Consider the following 26,770-nt stretch of genomic DNA (forward strand, 5'->3'; position numbering starts at 1 on the left):
ATCATTCATTCACCAAGCAGGGCCCTCCTACGAACCTCTCACATCCTCCTTATCCCAACTTGGGTACTGTCTCTCCTACAGGCCTCCCACCAGGTACTCAATAATGTGACTCCACATGTAGGACTTCAAATTATAATCAAGCAAAATACATGAAAACCATTTTAGAGCCTAATATTAGATAGAGAATCCATAACGGCTAATTGTGTAAAATGAGCCTATACTGCCATTGGGTGTTCTGCTACCATTTATAAACTGCGAGGCTGAAGGTCCAGGTATATATAAATGTCACCTGAACCCCGACAGGGCATTATAGGACCATATTACATATTAATCATCATGTCATTTTATATTACATGACCTCTTACTTTTAGTACACTTTAGAAAGATTTGATTATGTAAGTGTAATCCATTTAGTTTTCATTATTTATCTGAGACTGTACATAAGTCAATCAATCTTATGAGAAATTTGCATTTTTATTGGGGATAATGTGCTAATGTTTAAAATATGTTTTATACAATAATATTTTAATTATTATGTCAAATTTGTACATTGGCACTGTAGAGTAGGTTTAACACCAGATTATTAAAAGAGAAAATAAAGGGAAACATTGAACAGTGTAACTTTTTGCTGATAGAGTTCTGCGTTTACAATTTTTATTTTCACAAACTCAGGGGGGATTCATTGGTAGATGCATGCTTCAAGCAGGAGCCTGCAAAGGTGAGATTTTCATGTGTGTGAGCTGCACTGTCATTGTAAGAGGATATTTTTTTACCAGCACTGATGGAAGGATGCCATTCTGTGTTAAACACCCATTCAACTTGTTTATCTGTTTAGGGAAACTGAATAAGTTCAGCACCGTGAATCACATGAAATAAATTCGATTTAGACTATGTTTGTGTGAAAATGTGAGCTAATATATATATGTATATTTATATATGAGAAAAACACTTTTCGGGGATTGCTTTTATTCATTCCAGGTTGGCTGTGATGGTAGTTTACAAATCCAAAGCTGTAAAAGACTTGTGGTCATTTTATATCTTGGCGTGGATGGCACTGTGCTAATCCCATGCTTAAAGACTTTGCTGTAGAAATGGCAAAATACTTTGTTCCTTTATAGCTCGGTGTGAATGGTACTGTGCTAATCATATGCTTAAAACTTTGCTAGGAAAACAGAAAATTCAGGTGAGGAGATTCAGAGTGTCGTTGGAGCTGCTCTCCACCTAAACTTGGGAACTACCCAGAATTCCCTGCTTCTTTTTTGTATTATATACACATCTATACTACTATTATAAAGCAAGAACTTTGAACCTTTGAGGCGGGTAAACTCGGGAACCACAGCGCCAATCCACACACCCGATACATCATTGTAATTGTCAGGGTGTGCAGATGGACATAGGCTATATAAACTATAAAAATATGCGTTATTTAAAAAATGTACCTTAAAAAAAGTAGTCTCTTCGAAGTTGCGCCGGCCACGACCTGCGTGCTGACGTCAGGAGCGCGGGGAGGAGCGGCGTCCAGGAGCGCGAGGAGCGGTGACGAGCGGCAAGGAGCGGTGAACTGAGGAGCGCGGGGGAGGAGCAGCGACTGAGGTAAGGCTCCGGGGGACCCATGGAGCGGTGAACTGAGGAGTGCGGGGCAGGAGCGGCGGCTGAGGTAAGGCTCCGGGGGACCCACGGAGCGGTGAACTGAGGAGCGCGGGAGAGGAGCGGCGGCTGAGGTAAGGCTCCAGGGGACCCACGGAGCGGTGAACTGAGGAGCGTGGGGGAGGAGCGGCGGCTGAGGTGAGGCTCCGGGGGACCCGCGGAGCGGTGAACTGAGGAGCGCGGGGGAGGAGCGGCGGCTGAGGTAAGGCTACAGGGGACCAACGGACAATGTCGGGGCAGGCGGGGGTCGGGGCAGGTGGGGGTCGGGGCAGGCGGGGGACGGGGCAGGCGGGGGACTGGGCGGACGGGGACCCGGGCTGCTGGACAATGTCGGGGCGGGCGGGCGGGGGTCGGGGCGGGCGGGGTCCCGGGCTGCTGGACAATGTCGGGGCGGGCGAGGGTGGGGGAAGCCTGATTGCTCCCGGACAAGGTCGGGACGGGCTGCTAGTATAATATATATCAATATATATATATTGATGTGATCAAGGCTACCGTGTTGTAGCCAAAACGCGTCATGCTGGTGACAAGGGAGCAATAAAACTACCTGTAAAAGGATTTTGAAGCGTTGGTGTGGTCTGTACCTGCGTTGAGGGATCGGCGTCCAGAGCCGGTCGGTAGGAGTGGTGAACGGATATATATATATATATATATACATACATACACTTCATGAGGTCACACGGCGCTTTACAAATGTAATGATTGATTGATTAATGATTGACGGCATACAACTTTTTATGATGTATAATAAAGTACATCAATGTGGCTTGAAACAGGCTATTTACATAAAAATCTGCTTTTTAAAGAAAAATTTGTGGGCCCCATAGCAAATCCCAGTTAGGAAACAGTTTTAATGAATTAGTAGATAAAATAAGGCAAAGACACAAAGGTAGAGTGAGGCAGAGAAACGAAAGGCTAAAGAAGAAGAACGAGGGTACAGCAGAAGGTCTGCATGAACAAAGTGCGAAAAGATAGAAACACAGGAAAGGGAGAAACAAACCTATTTAAAAATGAGTGAATGAGGAGAATTGGGAGCTTGTCTTACCTTTGGAAATAAGGGAGGAAGGAGGAGAATATTGATAGAGGGAATGTGAAAGGGAAAAAGCAAGAGAATTTGAGAAGGGGGGCAACTCCTCTCCAGAACAGCAATGGTTTCTTAGAATTTGTATTCTATAAAGTTGATTTGTTTATTAAGTAATTAGTTTTTTTTTACTCAGCCAATTGCACATTTCTTGCTTGAGGAACATTATTTATGACTAAAGACCCATTAGACAACCATTAGCTTTAACTAACCTACTAGCCACTGCAAGAGAACAATTTCCTATGAAGAGAGGTGCAATGTGACTTTTAAAAATATGGTTGTGCAAAATATACGCAATTTACAGCAAAATAATGTGACATTATGCGTAATTACACAAAATTTAAATTCATCACCAAGCGCTAAATTTTAGTGTGAAATGCATCAATGTTTGATGCAAGGATACATTTCACGCTGAAAAAATAGCAAAAAACACGAGTCGTGGGAAACAGCCGCTTGCATTTTGACCGTTCACGTTGTTCCTGAGCGCTCATGGTAACATTTTGCATAAAATACCACATAATTATGCATTGTGGCATGATGGCATAATTTGGGGGATTTTGCATAACAAGTGTAATGCAAAGTTCCAGAAATGGCATGAATTGCGTTGGTGTATTTTAGATTTCTCCCAGGGCACAGATTATTTTTGACTGGAGACAATTTACATAAGACTTAAGTTCTACCATCCACCTTCAGAGACCCGCTGGGAGCCAATTATACATGAATAGTGAGCAATTTTCTTTGTTTAGAGACTCATTATCCTTGAGTAAGACTCACTAACTATGACCTGTGACTTCCTAACTATGACTTATGGAACCCCATGTATTTATAGGCATCCACCATTCATGACTGTTAATACCCACTGCCCACTGCAATGAACCAGCGATACCTAAAACGTTTCATGACTAGTAATGCTCACTGTCCACTGTTATCAACTGGCACCAGACCCACACGGAGAGGTGCCCACTATCTATGACTAGAACCCAAGTGCCTGTCGAGGCAGCAGCCATTCGGGGTCATTGACAGAAGAATCCTACCATTGGGGAACACATAAGCCGACTCTCTGCCCATTACTATGAACCAATCCTCAGCATGCAGATGTTGAAGTATTAGTGATTTTCACATCTATGTTCCTAATGGTGTACCTTTTCCTTGGTGGGATGTCCCACTACTCCCATGTTCTCTTTGGGCTGTGCAATCCCTTTCAATGTCTGCCATATTTTGTGCTATGTTGCTGGTCCCCTCCATCAGTTGTGGCATTCCTCTTATTTCCTCTACAATCAGTGCCACAACTCTCATTTTTTTCTATGGGTTGTGCCATCTCCTGTGCAGTTTATGCCATTACTGTCAATCTCCTAAAAGGGGAGTCCCACTTCTAGACATCTACCCAAAGGATAATGACTATTCTACCATCTCCTTTGTGATTGTCGTGACTCCCATATCTTTCCTAGGTAGCGTTATTTCTCTCATCTGCTCTGAGTTGGGCCAGCCCTGCAACTTCTTCTATAGGGTATGCCACACTTCCTTTCTCCTTTCTAAGTGGCCCATCATGCCTCCTTCCTTGTTAATGCAGTGCTACTTTTATCAACTCTGTTGCAGGCTTCTCTCCGCCATCTGCCACTGTATGAAGGTGTCATGTATGTATATTTTCAGACCTGAGAAAAGATGTTTGCAGCGTAGGCGGCAGCGGTGGTGAAGGAAGTGAAGAATGTTGCCTTCCCCGCGGTCTGTAGCGTGTGGATCATCCGTGCTTGTGGTTCTTTCAGGTGGGCGGCCTGATGGTATGTGTTGATGAACACAAAGACATCATCCACACCTGTCAGGCATAAAGGGACACAATCAGAAGAACAGGAGTGACTCATCAGGGAAGCAAGGCAAGCACTTCTTCCTCATGGAGAAAACCACGACTGACATCCTGCATTCAGGTCAATAGTGGACATGTCAGAAGATGCTTGATCTGGTGAAATACCCCCTGGCGCTGCTAACTGACGTCATATGTTGCAGTACTACTAAAAGGGGTAATTTCCTGCTGTGTTACCAAAGTGACATCCTTACCTGCTATTTATTTCAGTAAAGCAATTTCAAGCCTTGTGACCGGAAAGGGTATAACCTCTTGAGTAATATAAAGGAGTTCACTTTCTGACATGGTAAGGCAGTATGGCCATTTCTTGCTTTGCAACCCTGGTGATGTCATACCTTGCTGTGTGAAATGAGGTACTTTCCTATCATGTACCCAAGTGAGTATCTTTTTAGTGAAATGAAGTAACTGCAGGCTATCCTGCAGCATATTTGACAGGATTCCGTTTTGCACACGGGATTTATTTCACTTCTGTGTGAAGCCAGATCATGTTGTGTTATCCAAGCTGGATAGTTTACTGCTGATTTACTACTATGCAGAGGGCTTTCTTTACTTGTTCATAAGTGGCATAATTGCATGTATTGTAGTACAAGTGTCCCATCTTCCATGTTTGAGATACTAGGTGTTACATCCTGCTGTGTTTCCTTAATGGTCTTTGCAAATTTGCTAATTTTAGTAGTGTTTCTAATTACTACATTTTTGCACTCTAAATTTGCAGCTTTGTTATTCAAGTGAGATTACTGTTGTGTTGTTTAGCCAAAGAAGGCCAGGCTGTGCTGTGTCATTTAGATGATGCCATTTCTATTTGTGGTAAGGTGAGGCATTTGTGGTAAATTGAGGCATGGAATCACCTTTGTCCACACTTGCCATTGTGGCAGCACAAAGGCTACCATATATTGTTTATGGGTACGACTCAGACACCTCAATGGGGATTGACACCTCAGCTGCGAGTCTCACCATCTAATTGTCCCTGCAGACTATTACTAGTTGGTTAGTAATGTGTTTCTGTCGAAGGATGGCACCGCTTTAGCTGCGGTATGTTTCTGCTGGACATCAGTTCTGTTGAAGAAAAGGGTGGGGATTGTGCTAAGCCTAAGGGTGGGTGAGAGGAATTGTGGAACTAGGGTGGGAGTCACAGAAAGCTTATTTTACTCTTCCTACTGTCTGACACAGTGAGATCATATTGTGTGGTGTTGCCCAGGTGAGGTAATCATTCGCTATGTAATTCAAGTGTGATAATGTCTTGCTTTGTCATCCATTTAAGGTAATTTCTTCCCTATTTTCCTGACGTGTTATGAAATGATGTCCTTTTCTAGTCTGTGGTCCGAGTGGGGCAGCATCATACCCTGTGAAGTTAAATAGGGAGCCGCCTGCGCTTCTCTGGATTTCCCTGTCGGCCATTCCATCTATGAACAGATGTGAGGGTCAGGCTGAGAGTGCTCCCATGCTGAACCCCGCCTTCACCCTCAGGGTAGCCGCCTGAAGACCGCAACGACTTACCGATTCCAACCATCACAAAGGCTGCGACGCCATTGAGGATTCCCAGGTACTGGATCCCGAACACCACGTGATAGAGAAAAAGGGCAACCAGGCAGCTCAGGCCAATACTGGCGATGCCAAACAAGGACAGGAACACTGCAGCGAGAGAAGCAAAGACCTCAGTCAAGGAGCAATTCACACAGAGAGGGGAAAGGACAGAAGGGGGCAGATTGTTAACTTCAAGGAAAGATTCGAAAGTAAGAGTGAGGACAGACATCAGCAATCCCAGACACAGGAAGGCGTGTGAGGACAGACACCATCAATCCCAGACACAGGAAGGCGTGCATAAAATGATTGTTTCACCCAGAAATGGAAGAGGTACAATGGATGAGACAGACAGTCAGCTGCAACACAGATACAGTAGAGATATGGGAGGACAGACTTTCCAATTAGGGAAAGGCTTTCTACTGCACTCAGACACGGTTTAAAATATGTGAAAACAGCCTCTATCAATCAAAGACACAGAAAAGAAAATTGGGTCAAAGAAGAGCAGGGACAGTAGGCAAATATACAGTTTTTCAATTGAACCAAGTCACAATCAGATTCTGGTTAACACAAGGTTGTGTTCTGAACAATAGCCTGCCACGGACTCCGATGTTCCCATTATACACCCCAATGTCCAGCTATGTGGAGATGCTGCGATCATATGAGTAAAGGTTTCACTCTGAAGGCCAGGCTGCCATACAACGCATTATCCTGCCCTGTACAGATGTCCCCACTATGAACCCCATGGTTCCGTTCTGTAAATCTGGCTATAAATCTGACTGCCATGTAAGGAAAGAAGCCCTAGCGTTGCTTGGAAAATCTGTGCCATCCTTCCATGTTCGCTCGTTTCCTGGCCTGCCTTTTTTTTCTATCCTGGACTCATTGATCTGTGTGTTTCCTTGACTTTCGAAAGTAGAATCTCTGTGCTACTGGTTTAGGGTGTGCTTTGAAATGGTACCCCAACTACAGGCGAAGGCGCTTCAACCACCTCATACCAAGTAATGACTTAACAGGCTGTTGGTGACAATCAGTGCAGACTCACAATCCTTCTACTCTCACCCCTGGGAGGGAGACTTCTTTATACCAGTAATATGTAAAGTCCAAACAAGTCCCTATACTGGAGTTCTTGACTGCTTCAAAGTGTGGGTGGAGTGCAGTGTGTGGACCAGCAAAAGCCTCGCATGTGTGTGGCTTGAGGGAGACTTGTCATGCTAAACCAGTTTTTTCTCCTGTTGAGCTCCATCCACCACTATTTCCCGTGTTGGCCTTTAACGAGCAACCAGGGAAACTTTGCTTACACTCTCTGACTAAAAGCTAACAACCACTTTGAATCTTTTCTCCTTAGTCTGAGCTCTTCCTGTCTGCACCAAAAGCGAGCTAAAAAAGAACTAAAATCTACTGCCATTACCTCAAAAGTGGATAAATACTTGTCTTTTTGGCCAAGGAAATTGTATTCACTCTGGACAATGAGAGGAGAGCCCAGCTGAAACAGTACAGAGAGGTGCTTTATGAGAGACCCCAAAAGCTGGCAATAAGCCATATTTTCTGGAAGGAAACCCTTTTTTGTGAAGAATGAAAAGCTGTACTGCTGAGCGAAGTGGAGTGCAGGCCAGCACAAGACCGTGCTGATTGAAAACCAATGTGGAGGTCATCAGAGGGTCTGAGCACCCAGGACCCACGAGGAACTTGCAGTCCAGCATCCCAGAATTACATCAAGAAAATACCTGGGACATATGAGGAGGAGGAGCTGTGCAGCCGCTGTCCACAACGGCAATGTAGTAAATTTGGGTACCCCGGACCCGTCATGCTCCCACAGCAAATTAAATGGTGCCCACATGCAGGTCCAGAGGAACACAGAGGTTTTTACTCTTCACCAAATGTCTTGGGCTTGTGATCTGTTGGGCATGTCTGGTGGTTTTATTTAGAAACCATGGGAAGGTTGGTCCCAACCCTCATTGTTTCTAAAGCTACTGGGGCTCCAAGTCATGGGTAGTACATGTTCTCAGTAGTAACTGTGGAGACAGTGAGTCCCACTGGTCTGGCGGGTACCACTGCCAACCATAAATCTCCACAGCAACTTGGCCATTTGAAAGTACCAGGCTGAATTTTGTTTCTTTGTAGATACTAAGCCAACCGCTCAAGCACCTCCAGTGATTGAAAAGAAGCGGCCAGCAAGGGAAGATACACGGGAGCATCTTTATTGCGGCAGCTACAGTGGCCTCATTGCTCTTAGGTGAGCATCCCAATTATGACTGTCTTCCACTGCCAAAGCAAGGAACTTGGGCCATGTTCCTTGCTCCCACTAGGGTCCATGGCACCTTTGCTATCCCATTAAGGATACAGGGTGGAGGGGGGGGGGGGGGCATATGTAAGGTAGGTGGGGGGCAGTGTACCAGTAGAAAGACACGCAAATAATCAATCCCATTTCCTAAGTCTGTGCTCTGAATAGGTGTTTACACCTGAATACCCAGTGCTGTAAAAATGCTCTCATCATATACCCAAGGTTTTACCCTGAAGTGCTTTTTGCCACCCACCTCCAAGAGCAGACCTATAGAGAGGCACCCATCATTTACCCCAAGGGGGTACATGATGGGTGCCTAGGTTGTGTATACTTTACCAGACATTCATCATATACTGCAGTGTTTCATTCTGCAGTGAGACTGGCATATGATTGTATGACGGAATACCGCTTGTGTTTAGCACGCATGCCTTTGAACGAACGCGTAGATATGAAGCGTTCCTTTAGCACGCAAGTCATTACAGCGACTTGCCTTAGGGGTCGCTGGACTTTGGAATTGTATCACTTACTATTCCAACTCCAGTCTGCACAACAGTAGGGAAGGTATTGGACTTAAAATCCAACACGACTCGCTCCACCATTGCACCCCCTAAAGCAAGTCATAATAACAACTTGCGTGTTAAAGGAATGCGTGGTAACAACGAGTTTGTTCTTTTGACGGCTTTATAAAGGCACAGCGTGATTCTGGCTACGTAATAAAGGAGGTTTCCCCTGCATACACCTCAGCACCGAGCTCTCTAGAAAGGCTTGTGTCATATACAGCAGTGTTTCACTCTGCAGAAAAGTTAATATACCTCAACACCCAGTTCTGTAGAAAGGCTCCCATCACACATCTAAAGGTTTCTCTCCGAATAGCAGCCCATCATACATCAGAAAAGAAAGCATACATTGCACTCCCAGTATCCTCCATCGGTTTGGTTGCTCCCTTTACTCACCTGAGCAGGAGGTGAGGACATACACCAGCACCGCGATGCAGCTGCTGCTGATGAAGGCTAGGGACATGTCATTGCTGAAGGTTTTCCTCACTTCGTAATCAAAGAGATCTGTACCACCATACAGCACCTGAACTTTACTGAAGAAAACAGAGGATTCTCTTTACCACATAACACACACACAGTAACAAAGAAATCATTTCTACCTCTGAGAACTAAAAATATATCTATTGCAACAGGCTCTGTGCTTGGAAATCTCGCAGCCACCTCTTGAGGGAACAGATTGCTATTATTCTTTGATAAGACTCATAGAGAAGGAATTTGTTACATGGAACCTCACAGATTACAGTAGCAGGCAAAGGATTTTTACCAGCAAATCACTGGGACAGAAGATAGGCCTGGGCTTGAAAATATAACTGGCCTCGGTAGGCAATCAGATAGCTAAAAAAGGGGCTTGTGTTTACAAATTGGGCACATTTTGAACTTGTACAGACACCTTGTATAGGTAATTTGCAACAGTAAAACCAGGCTCATCAGACCTTAAACAGGTCCACAAATAGCCAAACAAATGGCCCACTCACTGACCTGTCAGGTCAGCCCTTCTGGCAGTGCCAGATTGCCCTACAGCCCCGTCTGACTCTGTTGATTCCCTACTTGACCCTCTTCTGCTATTGGTCTGTTCAAGTGTCAATCACACTCTCCTTACATCCATGACAGCATGGGCCTGTGGGTCAACCCACTTCAGCCATTGGCTCTTTTGCCCTATGAGTAATGGCATGTTTCCTGATCATATGCGGACATCCGCCTGCACTTGGGTATGCTTAAGTGCCACGGGTGGTGGGCCAGTCCTTTAATTTTTCATCCTCTTTTAGTATAGGTCACCTTTAGCTTCTTTCCTTTTCTTTTTCATTAGTTTGTTTTTTAGAGCACTTTGTAAGTCCCCAGACAGTGCAACCAGGCTACTCACTTGACACTCATTTCATCTGTAGGCTATGAATACAGCACAGACTCTGCTTTTAAACTGGCAGGTCATCTTTGCCTATGATTATCCATAGTGTATTGTTTACCATTCCAAGATGGCCAACATGTTGCTTCTAAATGTGGCCACTATTATGACTTTTTAAACCTATGAATCATTGTGTAAAACGCCATTGAAAGACAGTCGCCACCTTCTTTGTTTTATTTTATGGAGTGAATGCAATATAGGGTCTGTGGCTGGATGAATTGGTGCATGAGTGTAAGGGTGAATGACACAGTGCATGTATGAAGCCTAAACCCATCACTGACTGCCACTTTCAGTTAAAAGCCACATCTATCTGAATGTCAATGCTTCTTTATATTGTGCATTTGGAACATCCAGTTTCAAATCGGTTTTGCACAGACTGTGGCAGTACCCCCCCCCCCCCTTGTGCATAGGAAGGTTTGACAAATGCATGGCAGTTACTTTATTTGATACTGTGATAATGTCCTACTCAAGGTTTAGGAGCCTTGGAACATGTTAAGGGCTGAGCTCCTACTTACATGAACTGCAACAATTCTTTACAGTGAAATCCACTACAGCACAGAGGCTTGGTTAGGTCATGTTTGCTTAATAGTAAACATAGGCTGTCATCTGTTTTGTCAATCATCACTTTTTTACTAAAAGTGTGGCATGCCAACAGTAGGTGACCAGGTGTGTCATGCAACTTACTGTGGCATTGTGGAGGGTAGTTACACCTTTGTCCTTTACCAGTGTCATTGCATACCGCATATAAAACTGATTTGAACCTATAAGAAGTCACACCATTTTTAATGTCTATCACAAAAGATACTACTTCATCAATGACATTTTTGCTAATTGTAATTGTTAATACAGGACTTTTGTGCCACATTATAGAAGATATTTTGCATATGACTAAATTGTGTATAAACATCTGTCCAACTCACATTCTAATAATAATGTTGATTGAGACTTGTTGACCTCTGACCTTTTCATGTGACCTCTCACCTTGTGGACTCCTTCTCCAGGACAGCCACGTAGGAGATGACAAAGTCCTGGAACTTCCTGCGCTGCTCTTCCCACCGATCATCCAATGAGTAGTACCCGGGCAGTGGCGCTCCAAAGAGGATCTCACTGCGCAGCAGCGAACTGCGCATGCTCTCCGGCGTTAGATTCTCGTCCACGTACCAGTAGAACTCTGGGTGAGTCATTGCCAGCTTCAGAGACCCTGTGACGAACAGAAGAAGAGAGAGTGACTGCCTTGAACAAACGGGCTTTTAGAAACCACAAGCACTCATCACATCCGGGACATCATGACCCTCATTACGAGTGGCAAGGAGCATTATGTACAGGGACATCACGCTTTGCACGAGCCCAACTTGGCTGGTGTCTCTAGGCCCAGAATCACCGAATCCACAAACTCCAAATCTGGTCATCCCAGTAGAGTCAGACTGGAACAGAAAATAGCCGCGGTGCTCTCCCCACCCCCACCCCCCTCCATTAGGACTGAGGAGCGCCCCCCCCCCCCCCCACATCCGAACCTCCCCTGCTGCCAGCGCAGCAAAAGTGAAAAATAAAGTGGTAATACAAAGAATTCCCGTTTTATTTTTCGCTGCTCCCAGCAGAGTTTGGGGCGGGGCATTGCTGCTGACTGGCAGCAACTGAGTGCTGCTCACTGCACCAGTTTACACTGCGCAAGTCACTTTGGCTGGCCGGCTTGCGACGGCCAGCCTGACTTGTGCAGTGTAAACCTCTCCACCTCGCTGTCTGAGACGGCTGGGTGGTGAGCAGGCATAGGCCTCCTGTGCTTGCTGGAGCCTCGAGGCAGCCTGCTCCAGCCAATCCCGGTGATGCGCTCATGCTGCTTATCTGCAGCAAGAGGGCACTGTCGGGATTTGCAAAAGGCGGTTGGGCTCCAAGAGGTGCAGTCACACTGATGGCAGAAGTAAGAAGTATACACGGAGGAGAGGAAACACAGGTAAGTACTTTTTGTTTTTCAAACTACATTTTTGGCCCTCAATGGGTTTGTCTTTCGGCCCCGCTACACCCCTCCAGAATTGAAGGCCATGGCCTGCTGTCTGAAAATAGGACTAGGAACCAGAATAAAAGGGTAACTTGTTAGTGAATTAGAAAGCTAAAGAGTGGCCATTTTTTGCAAATGGGGGCAGTTATGAACCTGTAGAGGATATGTTGTATAGGTGTTTTGCAAAGTATGGAAACTGAATTGATTTGAGCTTGCTGTAGGCAATGTTTGTTTTAGTATCAGGAAGATCAACATAAAAAATCGGTCCAGCAGATAATAAAATAGGGCCACAACCAGCCAAAAAAACGGACCAAACATTGACCTGTCAGACCAGCTCTTTGCGTATTGCAGGATTGCCCATAGGCCAGTCCAACCCTGATTCACGGAGACACTATACTGGGACCCACGTGCAGAGCTGCAGGGGCTGCGGGAGGCTTCAGCATCCTTCTATCCTGCTCCTGCACAACAGATGGAGCTGCAAATGCTCCCCCAACTCTCCACTGAGCTGTTATGCCCTCCGCCCACTGTATTTGACCATACCAACTGCTCCAGAAGCCGTCACAAGCTTCTTCGTCCATTTAGCACCTGCTCACTCGGGTGGAAAAAGAATGAGGATTTGGGCCATTTGTTTCCTCCGGAAGTGGAAAATATTCATAATTAGACCTGGTGTGCATGTTTCAATTTGTTATTCTCCATTTTGCGGATAATATCTCATACTCCATGATATGCTGTCTGGAATCAGAAATGTAAGTTCCCTGGTAATGCCGCAGCTACATATGGAGAACTCGTAATGAGGACAATATGATACAAAAAAAGTGATCTGAAACCATGGAGCCAATAAGTGCACCAGTAGGCAGTCTGCAACCTTTACACACCTACCATCCATGAGAGACACAGGCACTACCAAAACAGGAGTCAGACACTCTGGGCAGTGTTGGGCTGGTGACCTTTAGAAGTGGTGGAGCATAATCCTTTGCCCAAATTCCAGTGAGTGAGCCTGCCTTGGTCTCAGAGGGTTAGCTCACAATCGTATGCACTCAGGGGCATATTTACAAGCCACTTGCACCGCTTTTACGCCGCCGTTGCGTCACTTTTGGGACGCAGCGGCTGCGCAAAAGATGCGCCATTGTGCCAGGTATTTACAATGTGACGCATCTTCCAGATGCGTCACGTTGTAAAGCCCTGCGCCAGAAGAGGCGTACCATTGAGGGGGAGGCGTTCCGGCGCAGGAACGCCTCCCAAAAGTGGCTGAGTGAAATCTACAAGATTTCACTCAGTCACTTTTGGACCCTGCGCCTGCTTGAAGCAGGCGTAAGGATTGACGCAGCATTGTGCACATAGGGCCCCCCTGATCATTGCTGGAGCTGCGTCACGCTTGCAACGCAAACTCCAGCAATGCGCCACTTTTACTGCACAGATGCATGACACATCTGTGCCGTTTTTGCCCCATGGTGCGCCGCATTGAGAATGCGGCGCATCAAGGGTGGCGGAGCTGCAGCACACAATTACTGGCGCATCCCTGCCGATATGAAGGGATGCGCCAGTAATTGTAAATCTGACCCTCAGTCTTACTCTCTCACTCATTCTCACTCAGTCTGATTCACTCCTATTCACTTACTCTTATTTACAGTTGCCTTCACTTTTACTTGCTCAGACTCAATAAGTCTCACTCGGTCTCACTGACTCACACAGTCTCACTCATTCTCACTGTGATCCACTCAGTCTCACCCATTTACACTCAGTCCAACTTATTTTCACTCATTCTGGCAAACTCAATCTCACCTTGACTCACTGAGTCTCATTCAGTCTATTCTGACCCACCCAGTCTCTCCCTGCTTCACTTAGTCTCACTCAGTCTGACCGATTCTCACTCATTCTAATTCCCTCACTCTGACTCACTCACTCAGCATGCCTCGTCTCATTGAGTTCCACTTGTTCTCACTCATTCAGATTCAATCTCACTCGGACTCACTCAGTCTCATTCCGAATTACTCTGACACTCATTTTCTCATTCTCACTTTGACTCAGTCAGGCTCATTGATTCTCTCTCACTCATTCTCAATCAGGCTCAGTCTCACTCATTCTCACTCACTCATTCTCACTCAGTTTTGCTCAATCTTGTGCAATCTCACACTATCACACTCATTCACCCTCAGTCAATTTCATTGACTTAACAAGTCTGACTAAGTCTCACCAATTCTGCCTCAGTCTCAATCAGTCTGACTAACTCAGTCTCACTAAGGGGCTGAATACGAGTTTGACGGTCCATCGAACTTCCATAATCGCGCTGAAGGTGGTAGTTGGGGACAGCCATACTAGTAGTCCGACCACCATCACTAGTATGGCAGTGGGACCTCCAGAGAACCGCCACAAACGCCACAACCACCAGTGGCACTGTGGTCTAGGGAAGCAATATGTTTGGCGATGCCGCTGAGGCACAACCAAGCATATTATAAGTTTCCCCACCGCCGGCCTTTTCATGGCGGTGAGCCCACCATAAAAATGCTGGTGGTGGGGAAACAAAGGTGGCCCTACCAAGCCCCCCATTGCCTTTGTGCATGAGCTGCATGCAGACGGGCACATGTTGTGCCCCCTGTGCGCATGCACCCACTTTCCTGTATGGGATGGACTGCATAGTCCAAACTGTGCATGAATGGCCTTTGACGCTCCCATTGCAGTGCCTTTCTTATTGGCCCCGCCACGGGACCACCTCGTGGCCTGTCTGCCAGACAAGGAGAAAACCTGTAATCTGACAGGCGGCTTTGGCATTGTGGAAGCGGGCGGAGGTGTGGCGACCCGCTCCCACACCAACAAAGTCGTAATCACTCTCATTCATTCTCACTTGTACTCCGTCTTCCTATCACTCATTCTCACCCACTCTGACTCACCTCTTTACTGACTCTCTCAAATACATAGGCACTCATGGGCTATTCACAAAGGTTACTTACACTTGTGAGTAATTTACATGTGTAAACTTACTCTTACTCTGTTGAGTAACATTACTTCTTTTTGCTATTCACAAAATCTGAGTCTAAAGATACTCAAAGCATAGAATTACACATCTCCAGACTCTGAAAAAGGGCGTGGAGCCTAACTAGTGTAAGGTTATGCTTGGCAAAAAACTGTAGTAATTCTAGCACCACACTATCCAATCCCTGGTAGTGTAACACCCTTGTATCGAAAATAATGGCGGTAGGAACTTAAAATAAAACCCCAGAGGAAATAATGTTAAATTAGATTATTTAAAATAGTTATAAATATAAATAAGTACAGGTAGATGCTAAAAATAATAAATATAATTTGTAAAAACTGTACATATTTTTCATTTAATTATACAGTATTTTTTTTACCTTTCTGCATTAAGAAAACAACCTAACAATACATGTTATTATAATATAATTAAATTACTTTTAATAAATTCTACACATCGCTGTAATAAACTTTTTACATTGTTTCTTATACTTTACCAGGTGGCGCGCTCTGGCCCAACTATGAAGCCTCCCCCTGTTAAAGTATAGTGAAATTTAAAAAAAGTTTATTAAACGCAAAAAAGTTTATTAAACCTGAAAAAATATTAAAAATATTATTACAGTAAATATTAATGTAACTTATTTTTATTTGTTTATTTTAAATATAGAACCAATTGAATGCTACAGCACTTTTAAGTTAATCTTGAATTAAATATTTAATTCATTGAATATGGCAAATTAAAATTAAAACATTTTTTAACTTTAAATTAAAAAATACATTCCTTCCTAAAGAAAAATAATTCTAATAATTAGTAAAATTGATGTAAAGAATTTTTTAAAGAAATTTTATTATATTTTAATAAAATGTATTGTTAAATTAATTTTTAAATGAAATGGATATTAAGTATTTAGATAATAAATATTATATAATTAAATAATGGAATTACAAATGTGTACCATTTTTATAGGTTATTTTCAACATTACATTATTTTTTATTGTTTTAACTTTCTTATAAATAATGCAATTCATTTTAACATTATTTCTGAGGGGATTTTAATTTAAGACCTTAAATTCATTATTTTCTTGGGGAGGGAATTACAATACCAGTTGTTGGCCATGTGTGCTGCAAAACTTACTCCAGCTTTTAGCTGAAGTTTTTTACTACTGTTTTGGTCCTACTGTGAGTGTAGTAACTTTAGGAGTGCAGTTTGTGAATAGCTGTGGGTTTACTCTTTTGTGGCTTAATTGATACCCCCCCCCCCTAAACCTCTCCCTAATGCTCCCTGACCCCGCCTAAACCTCTCCTTACCCCCCTCTTAACTTCTACCTTTTATTCATAAGTAATCCTCATTCCATTTTCCAGCTGCTCCCCTGTCTCCCTCCCACATTTACTACTAAAACATATACATACGAATGTGGAGACTTCACAGTTGTGGTGGGATCTCTGCACATATGGTTAAAGTAGAGGCAGAGGTGTAAACTCGGCACCAAGGTTTGTGAATAGCATCTTGTAATGCGTTTTGTACTTCCAAAATGTGGTTTGTGAATGACATGCTCACACATAGTGGAGAAGTGTGGCTCACTGGTTAGAGGCTAGATGTAGTCCCATCACATACGAGTTCATTTTGACTGATGGCAGTGGGGCACGCCTAATAACCGATCTGCACGCAATTGGTAAAGAAGGACAGATAAAATTGGAGAAGGAAAGAAATGCGTTAAAAAAGGTGTGCATCCCTTCATCACATGTAACTTCACTGGTTAGAGCGGCAGACTCTGAAGCAGAGATCAGGCCCGGGACCAGGGTTTAAGTCCTGACGCGGCAGGGTCTTGGGCTCAATATCCGCGGACTCGATAATTCTCGCCTCAGCGTCTACTCTAATCATGGGTCCCACGCTGCAACTCTGGGCAATAGCTAATCTCCACAACGGCCCCAACAATGCTAGGATGCCTGGCTTCACCTTGGGGGTGCCCAGGAGGGGCATCTCACAGGAAGAGCCAGGAAGGGTTCAACAGCGTTATACAGTGCCGGGACGCCCCTTTGCTGGGGCAGCTGTGCGCTTTACAAGTATACTACATTTACATTTACATACACACTCTCGCTCACCCATATATGCACAACATTTAAGCGTTGTTTTTTTTTATTTACCTGGCTGTTGCTCATGTCCAGTTTGGACTCCTGTTGTTCACCCATGGTGCAGTCCCGTAGCTCCTTTCTGCTTCTATAACTGAAGCATGAAACTCAAACCTCGAAACTGTACAGCCACAGATTCGAGCTTTAGGTAGCTGCTTTTCCACCCTACCATATAGGCAAGTTAGGAAAGGGGTGGGGTGGCAGGCTGATTGGTGTGCGTCCACTTGCCCTGCAGGGCTTAAGCCTGACATGCCTATGGATGCTTTTAGCAGTGACTCTTAAGCATGTCACAGATGAGTAAGGTACTGAAGAGTGCCAGGGCCTGAGGCCAGACCTGAGATTTCACCAGCTCCGGACAACCTCTCTGACGTCTGGCGCAGGCGCCGGGTACAGACGCCTTCATGCGCCTGCGACAGCCATCAGACAGTGTCATTAGCCACCTCAGGCTGTTGCTGGCCCAGAAGTAGGTCGACGTTTTGATAATATGCCAAGAGTGAATAATCAATATTATTCAATCTTGGTATAATAAAAATAGGACAAACAACAAGTAGGGCCTTGTGCTGGAGCCCTGAAGGGAGAACCACCACTGACTCTGGGGTAATCTTACTTTCAATTTTTGAGAGTTCCAACCAATCACCAGAGACACTGAGAAAAAAAGAACACAACCGTGGCGGGTGCACTAGCCCCACTTGGGGACCGAATATGGGTTGCTTGGTAGAGGTGACAGGGAATACCTGGTCCAGAATTAGCATTTCTGGATGGTATTTCAGGTCCTGTACAGAATAATTATGAATTTTGAAGCCTGGATTGGGGAATAACATGCAGGTCAGAGAATTACAGAAACTATTACCACAGCAAATCCAGTAACCATTTATACATATTGCACTACTTACTGAATATCGAATCTATGAATATTGTGATGCAAGAACATCATGGACAAAATCTCGAATACCAAAATATCAAAAGGTAAGTGCATAGAGAGGAAGTATCGGTTTACTATTCCTAAATCCACATCTACGCACATATATATATATATATATATATATATATATATATATATATATATATATATATATATATATATATATATATATATATATATATATATTACCTACTGGCGGTCGCCAGTAGGTATATATAGTTAGGACCTAGTTACCATAGGAAATTCCGAACATTCTATTGCGAATAACTTTGGCGCCGATTGAGGGACCTGCCTGTAATTTCATACATACAGTCTCTCATCAATACAAACCTATCATATGCACTCATGCACCTATGCAGACTCTCACACACTGCCACTCATCCATGGAGTTACTCACACACCTAGTCAGTCATGTAAAGAATCAATCACACTTCCATTTCCTCATCTATACAGTTATACACACAACACCTTACTTATTCAAACATATACTAACACATACTTCCTCTCTTATACAATCACTGATACAATCACTGATACAAGTACACATTGATCTGCACAGAGTCACACACCTCCCAGCCAGCCACACACACACTCAGTCTCCCATACAAATACTTGGGCAACCAATCAATAACCCATATAGCCACTCATATAGCTACTGATCAACACATGCAGCAGCTTACACAACAACAGACATACTGATGCACACATTCAGACAGTTTAGTCACTAACCTGTGCATTCAGTAAGACACATTTAATCACTCACTCATACATTCAGTCATGTACCTACTAAATCTTTCTTCCAGACACTTATACATCCACTCATTCTTCAATATGTAAAACATATTTAAACTTTACAGAAACACACAGTCACTGGATGATGTCATCAGTGATGTCATCAGTGATGTCATTTGAGATGTCATCAGTGATGTCATCAGTGATGTCACTGACCATGTCATGAATGATGTAATATGTGACATCATCAGCAGTGGATTGCGGGTACGCGAAATATAGTTAGTAGAACTAACTATATAGGAGCAATTTCAATGTTTTTTTATATGCTAATTCCTAACTGTATAAGGACTGAAACCTATGTTTTTTTCAGTGAATATATATATATATATATATATATATATATATATATATATATATATATATATATATATATATATATATATATATATATATATATATATATATATATATATATTACCTACTGGCGGTCGCCAGTAGGTATATATAGTTAGGACCTAGTTACCATAGGAAATTCCGAACATTCTATTGCGAATAACTTTGGCGCCGATTGAGGGACCTGCCTGTAATTTCCCTTAAATTTGCCTCGCTGCGCTCCGCTCCTTCCCTGAAAGTTTTGGGGGATTCGTCAAGCGGGGGCAGAGAAAAAAGGGGGTCCCAAAACGTGTTTTCCCCATGTTAATTTCCATAGGGACATTCTGACAAGGCTACAGCTCGAACGGCTGAACGGAATTACACCAGATTTGGCAAAATGGTAGGGACTGGTATGCAGCAGTGCCTTTTTATGTTTGGTGTAAATCCCTCCAGCAGTTTTTGAGAAAAGTGAATGTGAAATTGAGTCCAATGCAATTTTCCATAGGACCTTTAGACACAGCTACAGCCCGAACGGCTGAATGGAATTACTGCCAACACTTCCTGGTTTGGAGTGTTGACAGACAGTGGCAGCCAATCAGCATGCCTTCCACAGGAAAGCAGCATGCTGATTGGCTGTCAACACTTCTAACCAGGAAGTGTTGACATTCATCTTGTGCTAGGTAGACCGAGACACAAAAGAAGCAGAGCTCACAGCCCACACAGCTCTCACGTCCCATATAGCTCTCACAGCCCACACATGTCTCACAGCCCACACAGCTCTCACAGCCCACACAGCTCTCACAGCCCACACAACTCTCACAGCCCTCACAGCCCTCACAGCCCACACAGCACTTACAGCCCTCACAGCCCACACAGCTCTCACAGCTCACACAGCCCACACAGCTCTCACAGCCCACACAGCTCTCACAGCCCACACAGCTCTCACAGCTCTCACAGCCCACACAGCCCACACTCTCACAGCCCACACAGCTCTCACAGCCCACACAGCTCTCACAGCCCGCACAGCTCTCACAGCCCACACAGCCCACACTCTCACAGCCCACACAGCTCTCACAGCCCACACAGCTCTCACAGCTCTCACAGCCCACACAGCCCACACTCTCACAGCCCACACAGCTCTCACAGCCCACACAGCTCTCACAGCTCTCACAGCCCACACAGCCCACACTCTCACAGCCCACACAGCTCTCACAGCCCACACAGCTCTCACAGCCCACACAGCCCTCACAGCCCACACAGCTCTCACAGCCCACACAGCTCTCACAGCCCATACAGCCCACACAGCCCTCACAGACCACACAGCTCACAGCCCTCACAGCCCTCACAGCCCACACAGCTCACATCACACACTGCTCTCACAGCTATCACAGCCCACACAGCCCTCACAGCCCACACAGCTCACATCCCACACAGCCCTCACGGCCCACACAGCTCTCACATCCCACACAGCTCTCACAGCTCACACAGCCCACACAGCTCTCACAGCCCACACAGCTCTCACAGCCCACACAGCTCTCACAGCTCTCACAGCCCACACAGCCCACACAGCTCTCACAGCCCACACAGCTCTCACAGCCCACACAGCTCTCACAGCCCACACAGCCCTCACAGCCCACACAGCTCTCACAGCCCACACAGCTCTCACAGCCCACACAGCTCTCACAGCTCACACAGCCCTCACAGCCCACACAGCTCACATCCCACATAGCTCTCACAGCTCTCACAGCCCATACAGCTCTCACAGCCCACACAGCTCTCACAGCCCACACAGCTCTCAGAGCCCACACAGCTCTCACAGGCCTCACAGCCCAAACAGCCCTCAAAGCCCTCACAGCCCACAGAGCTCTCACAGCCCACACAGCCCATACAGCTCTCACAGCCCACACAGCTCTCACAGCCGACACAGCTCTCACAGCTCTCACAGCCCACACATCCCACACTCTCACAGCCCACACAGCTCTCACAGCCCACACAGCTCTCACAGCCCACACAGTTTACACAGCTCTGGCAAAGATAATACCAGCAGCGAACAAGCACTGGCAAAGACAATAATGGCAGCAAACAAACACTGGCAAAGACAATAGCAGCAGCAAAAAAACACTGGCAAAGACAATAACGGCAGCAAAGAAACACAGGCAAAGGCAATACCAGCAGTGAACAAACACTGGCAAAGATAATAAAATCAGGGGGGCAGGGGTACGAAAAACTGCACAAACGGCACAATCAGGGGGCAGAAGGCAAGAAAAAATGGCACAATTAGTGGGCAGAAGGCAAGAAATACGGCACAATCAGGAAGCAGAAGGCAAGAAATACGGCACAATCAGGGTGCAGAACGCAGGAAATGTGGCACAAGCAGGGTGCAGAAGGCACGAAATACGGCACAATCAGGGGGGCAGAAGCCAAGAAATATGGCACAATCAGGGGGGCAGAAGCAAGAAATACGGCACAATCAGGGGGGCAGAAGGCAAGAAATACGGCACAATCAGAGAGCATCTTGCTCCGGTCCAAAAATCGGATCTCTAGGGCTGCTCAGGTGGTCCCACAAGGATATTAACATATTTAAACGTTATCCGCTAATAGAATTAGCATTTAAAAAACCTTGCAAATTCACTGAAAAAACCATAGGTTTCAGGCCTTATTTAGTTAGGAATTAGCATTTAAAAAACCTTGCAAATTCACGGACAAACCATAGGTTTCAGGCCTTATATAGTTAGGTATTAGCATTTAAAAAACCTTGCAAATTTACTGAAAAAAACATAGGTTTCAGGCCTTATATAGTTAGGAATTAGCATTTACAAAACCTTTGAAATTCACTGAAAAAACCATAGGTTTCAGTCATTATATAGTTAGGAATTAGCATATAAAAAACTATTGAAATTGCTCCTATATAGTTAGTTGTACTAACTATATTTCGCGCACCCGCAATCCACTGCTGATGATGTCACATATTACATCATTCATGACATGGTCAGTGACATCACAGATGACATCACTGATGACATCTAAAATGACATCACTGATGACATCACTGATGACATCTCATTTGACATCACTGATCACATCACTGATCACATCATTCATGTGATAATACGATGCACCTCCTCACACTCTAATATAACCTTTGATACACCCAGTGTTAAATACAGACTACCATTCTTGAAACCATTGACACACCAATACCAGTTACTACATAGGCACTCACTGATTCCTAGGTCTACACACCCATCCACTCATTCACCCATACAATCACTCATACATACAGTCTCTCATCAATACAAACCTATCATATGCACTCATGCACCTATGCAGACTCTCACACACTGCCACTCATCCATGGAGTTACTCACACACCTAGTCAGTCATGTAAAGAATCAATCACACTTCCATTTCCTCATCTATACAGTTATACACACAACACCTTACTTATTCAAACATATACTAACACATACTTCCTCTCTTATACAATCACTGATACAATCACTGATACAAGTACACATTGATCTGCACAGAGTCACACACCTCCCAGCCAGCCACACACACACTCAGTCTCCCATACAAATACTTGGGCAACCAATCAATAACCCATATAGCCACTCATATAGCTACTGATCAACACATGCAGCAGCTTACACAACAACAGACATACTGATGCACACATTCAGACAGTTTAGTCACTAACCTGTGCATTCAGTAAGACACATTTAATCACTCACTCATACATTCAGTCATGTACCTACTAAATCTTTCTTCCAGACACTTATACATCCACTCATTCTTCAATATGTAAAACATATTTAAACTTTACAGAAACACACAGTCACTGGATGATGTCATCAGTGATGTCATCAGTGATGTCATTTGAGATGTCATCAGTGATGTCATCAGTGATGTCACTGACCATGTCATGAATGATGTAATATGTGACATCATCAGCAGTGGATTGCGGGTACGCGAAATATAGTTAGTAGAACTAACTATATAGGAGCAATTTCAATGTTTTTTTATATGCTAATTCCTAACTGTATAAGGACTGAAACCTATGTTTTTTTCAGTGAATATATATATATATATATATATATATATATATATATATATATATATATATATATATATATATATATATATATATATATATATATATATATATATATATATATATTGTCATGGTATATGTGGACTTAGGTATAGAAAATCTACACTTACCTTTCGATATTTTGGATACAATATTTTGTCCTTTAAATTTGTATTTCTTGAAAAATCTACCTTCTATATTCAGGGGATACACCAGGAGAAAAAAACAGTGGAGTTACTGGGTGCAACTTTTCGTGAAACTGGAATTGTGCTCGCTGATATGTCCCATGAAGAGACCACTTCACAAAACTGTTACTTCGGCCCTAGAGGGCAATTTGAGAATATGTGAATAACAACCATCTAACAGGGATATTGACACATCCAAGAGAGTTACCTGTGACCAAAGAGAACCAATCAGGTCTAAACATCGTGGGCCCGATTCACAGAACTAACTTAAAACAAAATCCTAAACTTACTACCATTTTCGCATTCACAGAAGGCACTTACTCATTTTGGTATTCACAGAAGACACTTACTCATTTCGGTATTCACAGAAGTTAGGAGTCCTTAGGACTCCTAAATGCCTTCTTTGAATACCGAAAGTCCTAAAGTTAGAATTTTTCTCAGTTTAGGAGTAGTAAAGTTAGGACTCCTAACTTTAGGACTCCTAAATGCCTTCTGTGAATACCGAAAGTCTTAAAATTAGGATTTTTCTCAATTTAGTAGTAGTAAAGTTAGGACTCCTAACTTTAGGACTCCTAAATGCCTTCTGTGAATACCGAAAGTCTTAAAATTAGGATTTTTCTCAGTTTAGTAGTAGTAAAGTTGAAAAAAATCCTAATTTTAAGACTTTCGGTATTCCCAGCAGGCATTTAGGAGTTCTAAAGTAATGAGTCCTAACTTTACTACTACTAAACTAAGAAAAACTTTAAGAGTCCTAAAGTTAGGACTCCTAACTTTTGTGAACACCGAAATGAGTAAGTGCTTTCTGTGAATACCAAAATGAGTAAGTGCCTTCTGTGAATACCAAAATGGTAGTAAGTTTAGGATTTTGTCTTAAGTTAGTTCTGTGAATCGGGCCCCGTGACTCTAACAACAAACATTGGAAAAGTCAATAGATCTGGCATTCGCAAGTTTGTAGGATGGTTCAAATTAAATACATTTGTACTGCAAGCATATACCATAAAATTGAAATAAAAAAAACATGCAGCGACGTACTGCAGCAGACATATCCTTGCGATAAAATTTTTAAAATTAAAACACATTCACTGATGTGGCTGTTTTACTAGTGATTTTTTAAACGTCAAATCTTCCAGTTGTGCCAATTGTCATATTATTATCATTATTTGTGAAGAAGACTAGAATAAATAATCACATTACTAAGCAATAAAATTGCATGCTCTATAAGGTGGCAATGATGCTTACAGACTATATAAAAGCAACTATAAAAATGAGACAAAAAACAATCACCATCTAACTGTGCACTCAAAGTGTAGGCGAAAAAAATACCCATTAAATATTCCACTTTTTGAGCCAAGTGCGTCACTAAAGAGAAAGGAACTACATTAAGTGGATGTGACTTACGTGCACAGGCTTTATGCAGCCACTCAAAGTGAACGGCCCAATGGGTAAAGTGGGCCGACCCATTGACCCATGCAGGATGTTGTGTTGTGAGTCAGCAAAATGTTAATACCAATGTAATAGTCCAATGAATGAAGCTTGCTGACCAAAGGGCCCTCTGTGCATGTATATTACGTAGGAAGTGCTTCGAAAAACAATAGTCGGGCAAAAGAAGCTAATGCTCTCACAAAGGGCTTGTCTAAAAAAGAATTCAAAAACCTATAGAAATCCCAGAGCCCTGAGAGACATACTGTCCATACATGACCATACCATCAGGACATCATCTGAGACCAGGATCACCTTACATGACTGGCAACAACACTATTCAGACCCTCCAGCATTTTGCGATTCGCGAATTTGCCGCTATATTGGTGAAGTCCTGCGATGCTCACGTATTTAAACTAATGTGCCACAAACAATTGAGCCGGCACATTTCTTCTCTGCTGTGTTTGTTTGTTATTCTCTTGCTCCCGTGTTCTCATAAACTGATGCTTTCTTTGCCTTTGATGTGCTGCACGTCATTACAGGCCTCTTCGGGTCTTCAGGGAATCCCTTGCGTTGGCCCTAGAGCAGTCTTTCATTTCTCCTTTCACTACATGCACTCAGCCTCTGCCTGCCTGGGACGTCAGAGGACGGGTAGAGATAAACTTCACATGTTTGTTCCCAGGGAAAGAGACCCGGCCTCTCCTCTCCTCCATGATATGGGAACTGAGGGAGCATGGAGGCACCCACGATGCTTTGCGGGACCTATCCTCCTCATCTGCACAACCAGCGACATCCCAGATGTAAACCTTTCATTTGAGCAATGGAGCTAATTTTAAGCAAGCTATAGGTCTGTGCTGAAAAGTGCAAAGTGTCTATGTTTGTTGCAATACAAAGAGTTTGAAAATAACCTTCATAAGGGTTTCATAATTCAAAGCACCTCTCAAGGCCTGTGCATGGTAGGTGCAGATAATGAAATGAATGTACCGATGCTGGTGTTTTCAACGGAAGCTCGTCATCCCCATATGCATAAATATGAGCAGAGCCCGGGTCGGAGGAGGGTGGGGTGGTACAGGGTGATTGTAGGATGGAAGAGGGGGTCAAGGGCCATACGGGGGAGGGAGAACAATGCATGCAGAAACAAGCCCAAATAGCAGAAGGAAGTGAGTAAAAGACTTTCAGAGGCAGCCAGAGGGAAGATTATGGAATTGTCATGCAGACTGGTCAACAAAAGGTCGGGTTCTGGGCAGTCGCTAACTCATAATTCAAGTGTGTTAACTTATTCAAAGGGGAAAGCAAGGGTGGCAATGAGATTTGCTATTGTCCTACGTCTCGAGCATCACCACTTTCTCACTGGCCACTTCATTACGGTGGATTAGCTGGATAATCCGTGCTTTTGAGGGACATGACAACCAGATATGGGACAACAATGTGCTGCATAAATGCTGCATAAAACACAATTGTGTGCTGCAAAATTTCTACTTTGGTGCCACAAAATTTGCTCATCAATGCTGCAAAATCCTGGGGGTCTGACTGCTGTGACTTAGAGACACCAGAGTACAGACTCTGACAAGAGGAAATCACAGATAAAGTACATAGTCAACAATAAATG

General features: G+C 43.9%; 1 protein-coding gene across 1 annotated transcript in view; it reads right to left on the reverse strand.

Moving 5' to 3' along the window:
* Positions 1-26,770, reverse strand: part of DISP3 (dispatched RND transporter family member 3) — a 135,216-nt gene that overhangs the window by 62,835 nt on the left and 45,611 nt on the right. The window contains exons 3-6 of the mRNA XM_086920042.1: positions 11,323-11,542; positions 9,339-9,475; positions 6,081-6,215; positions 4,378-4,538 (exon numbers count right to left, since the gene is read on the reverse strand). Of these exons, the coding sequence (XP_086776168.1) occupies positions 4,378-4,538; positions 6,081-6,215; positions 9,339-9,475; positions 11,323-11,542 (653 nt within the window). The remainder of the gene's footprint in view (positions 1-4,377; positions 4,539-6,080; positions 6,216-9,338; positions 9,476-11,322; positions 11,543-26,770) is intronic.

Source organism: Lissotriton vulgaris, chromosome 5 (assembly GCF_964263255.1).
Source record: "Lissotriton vulgaris chromosome 5, aLisVul1.2, whole genome shotgun sequence".
Classification (NCBI taxonomy): Eukaryota; Metazoa; Chordata; class Amphibia; order Caudata; family Salamandridae; genus Lissotriton; species Lissotriton vulgaris.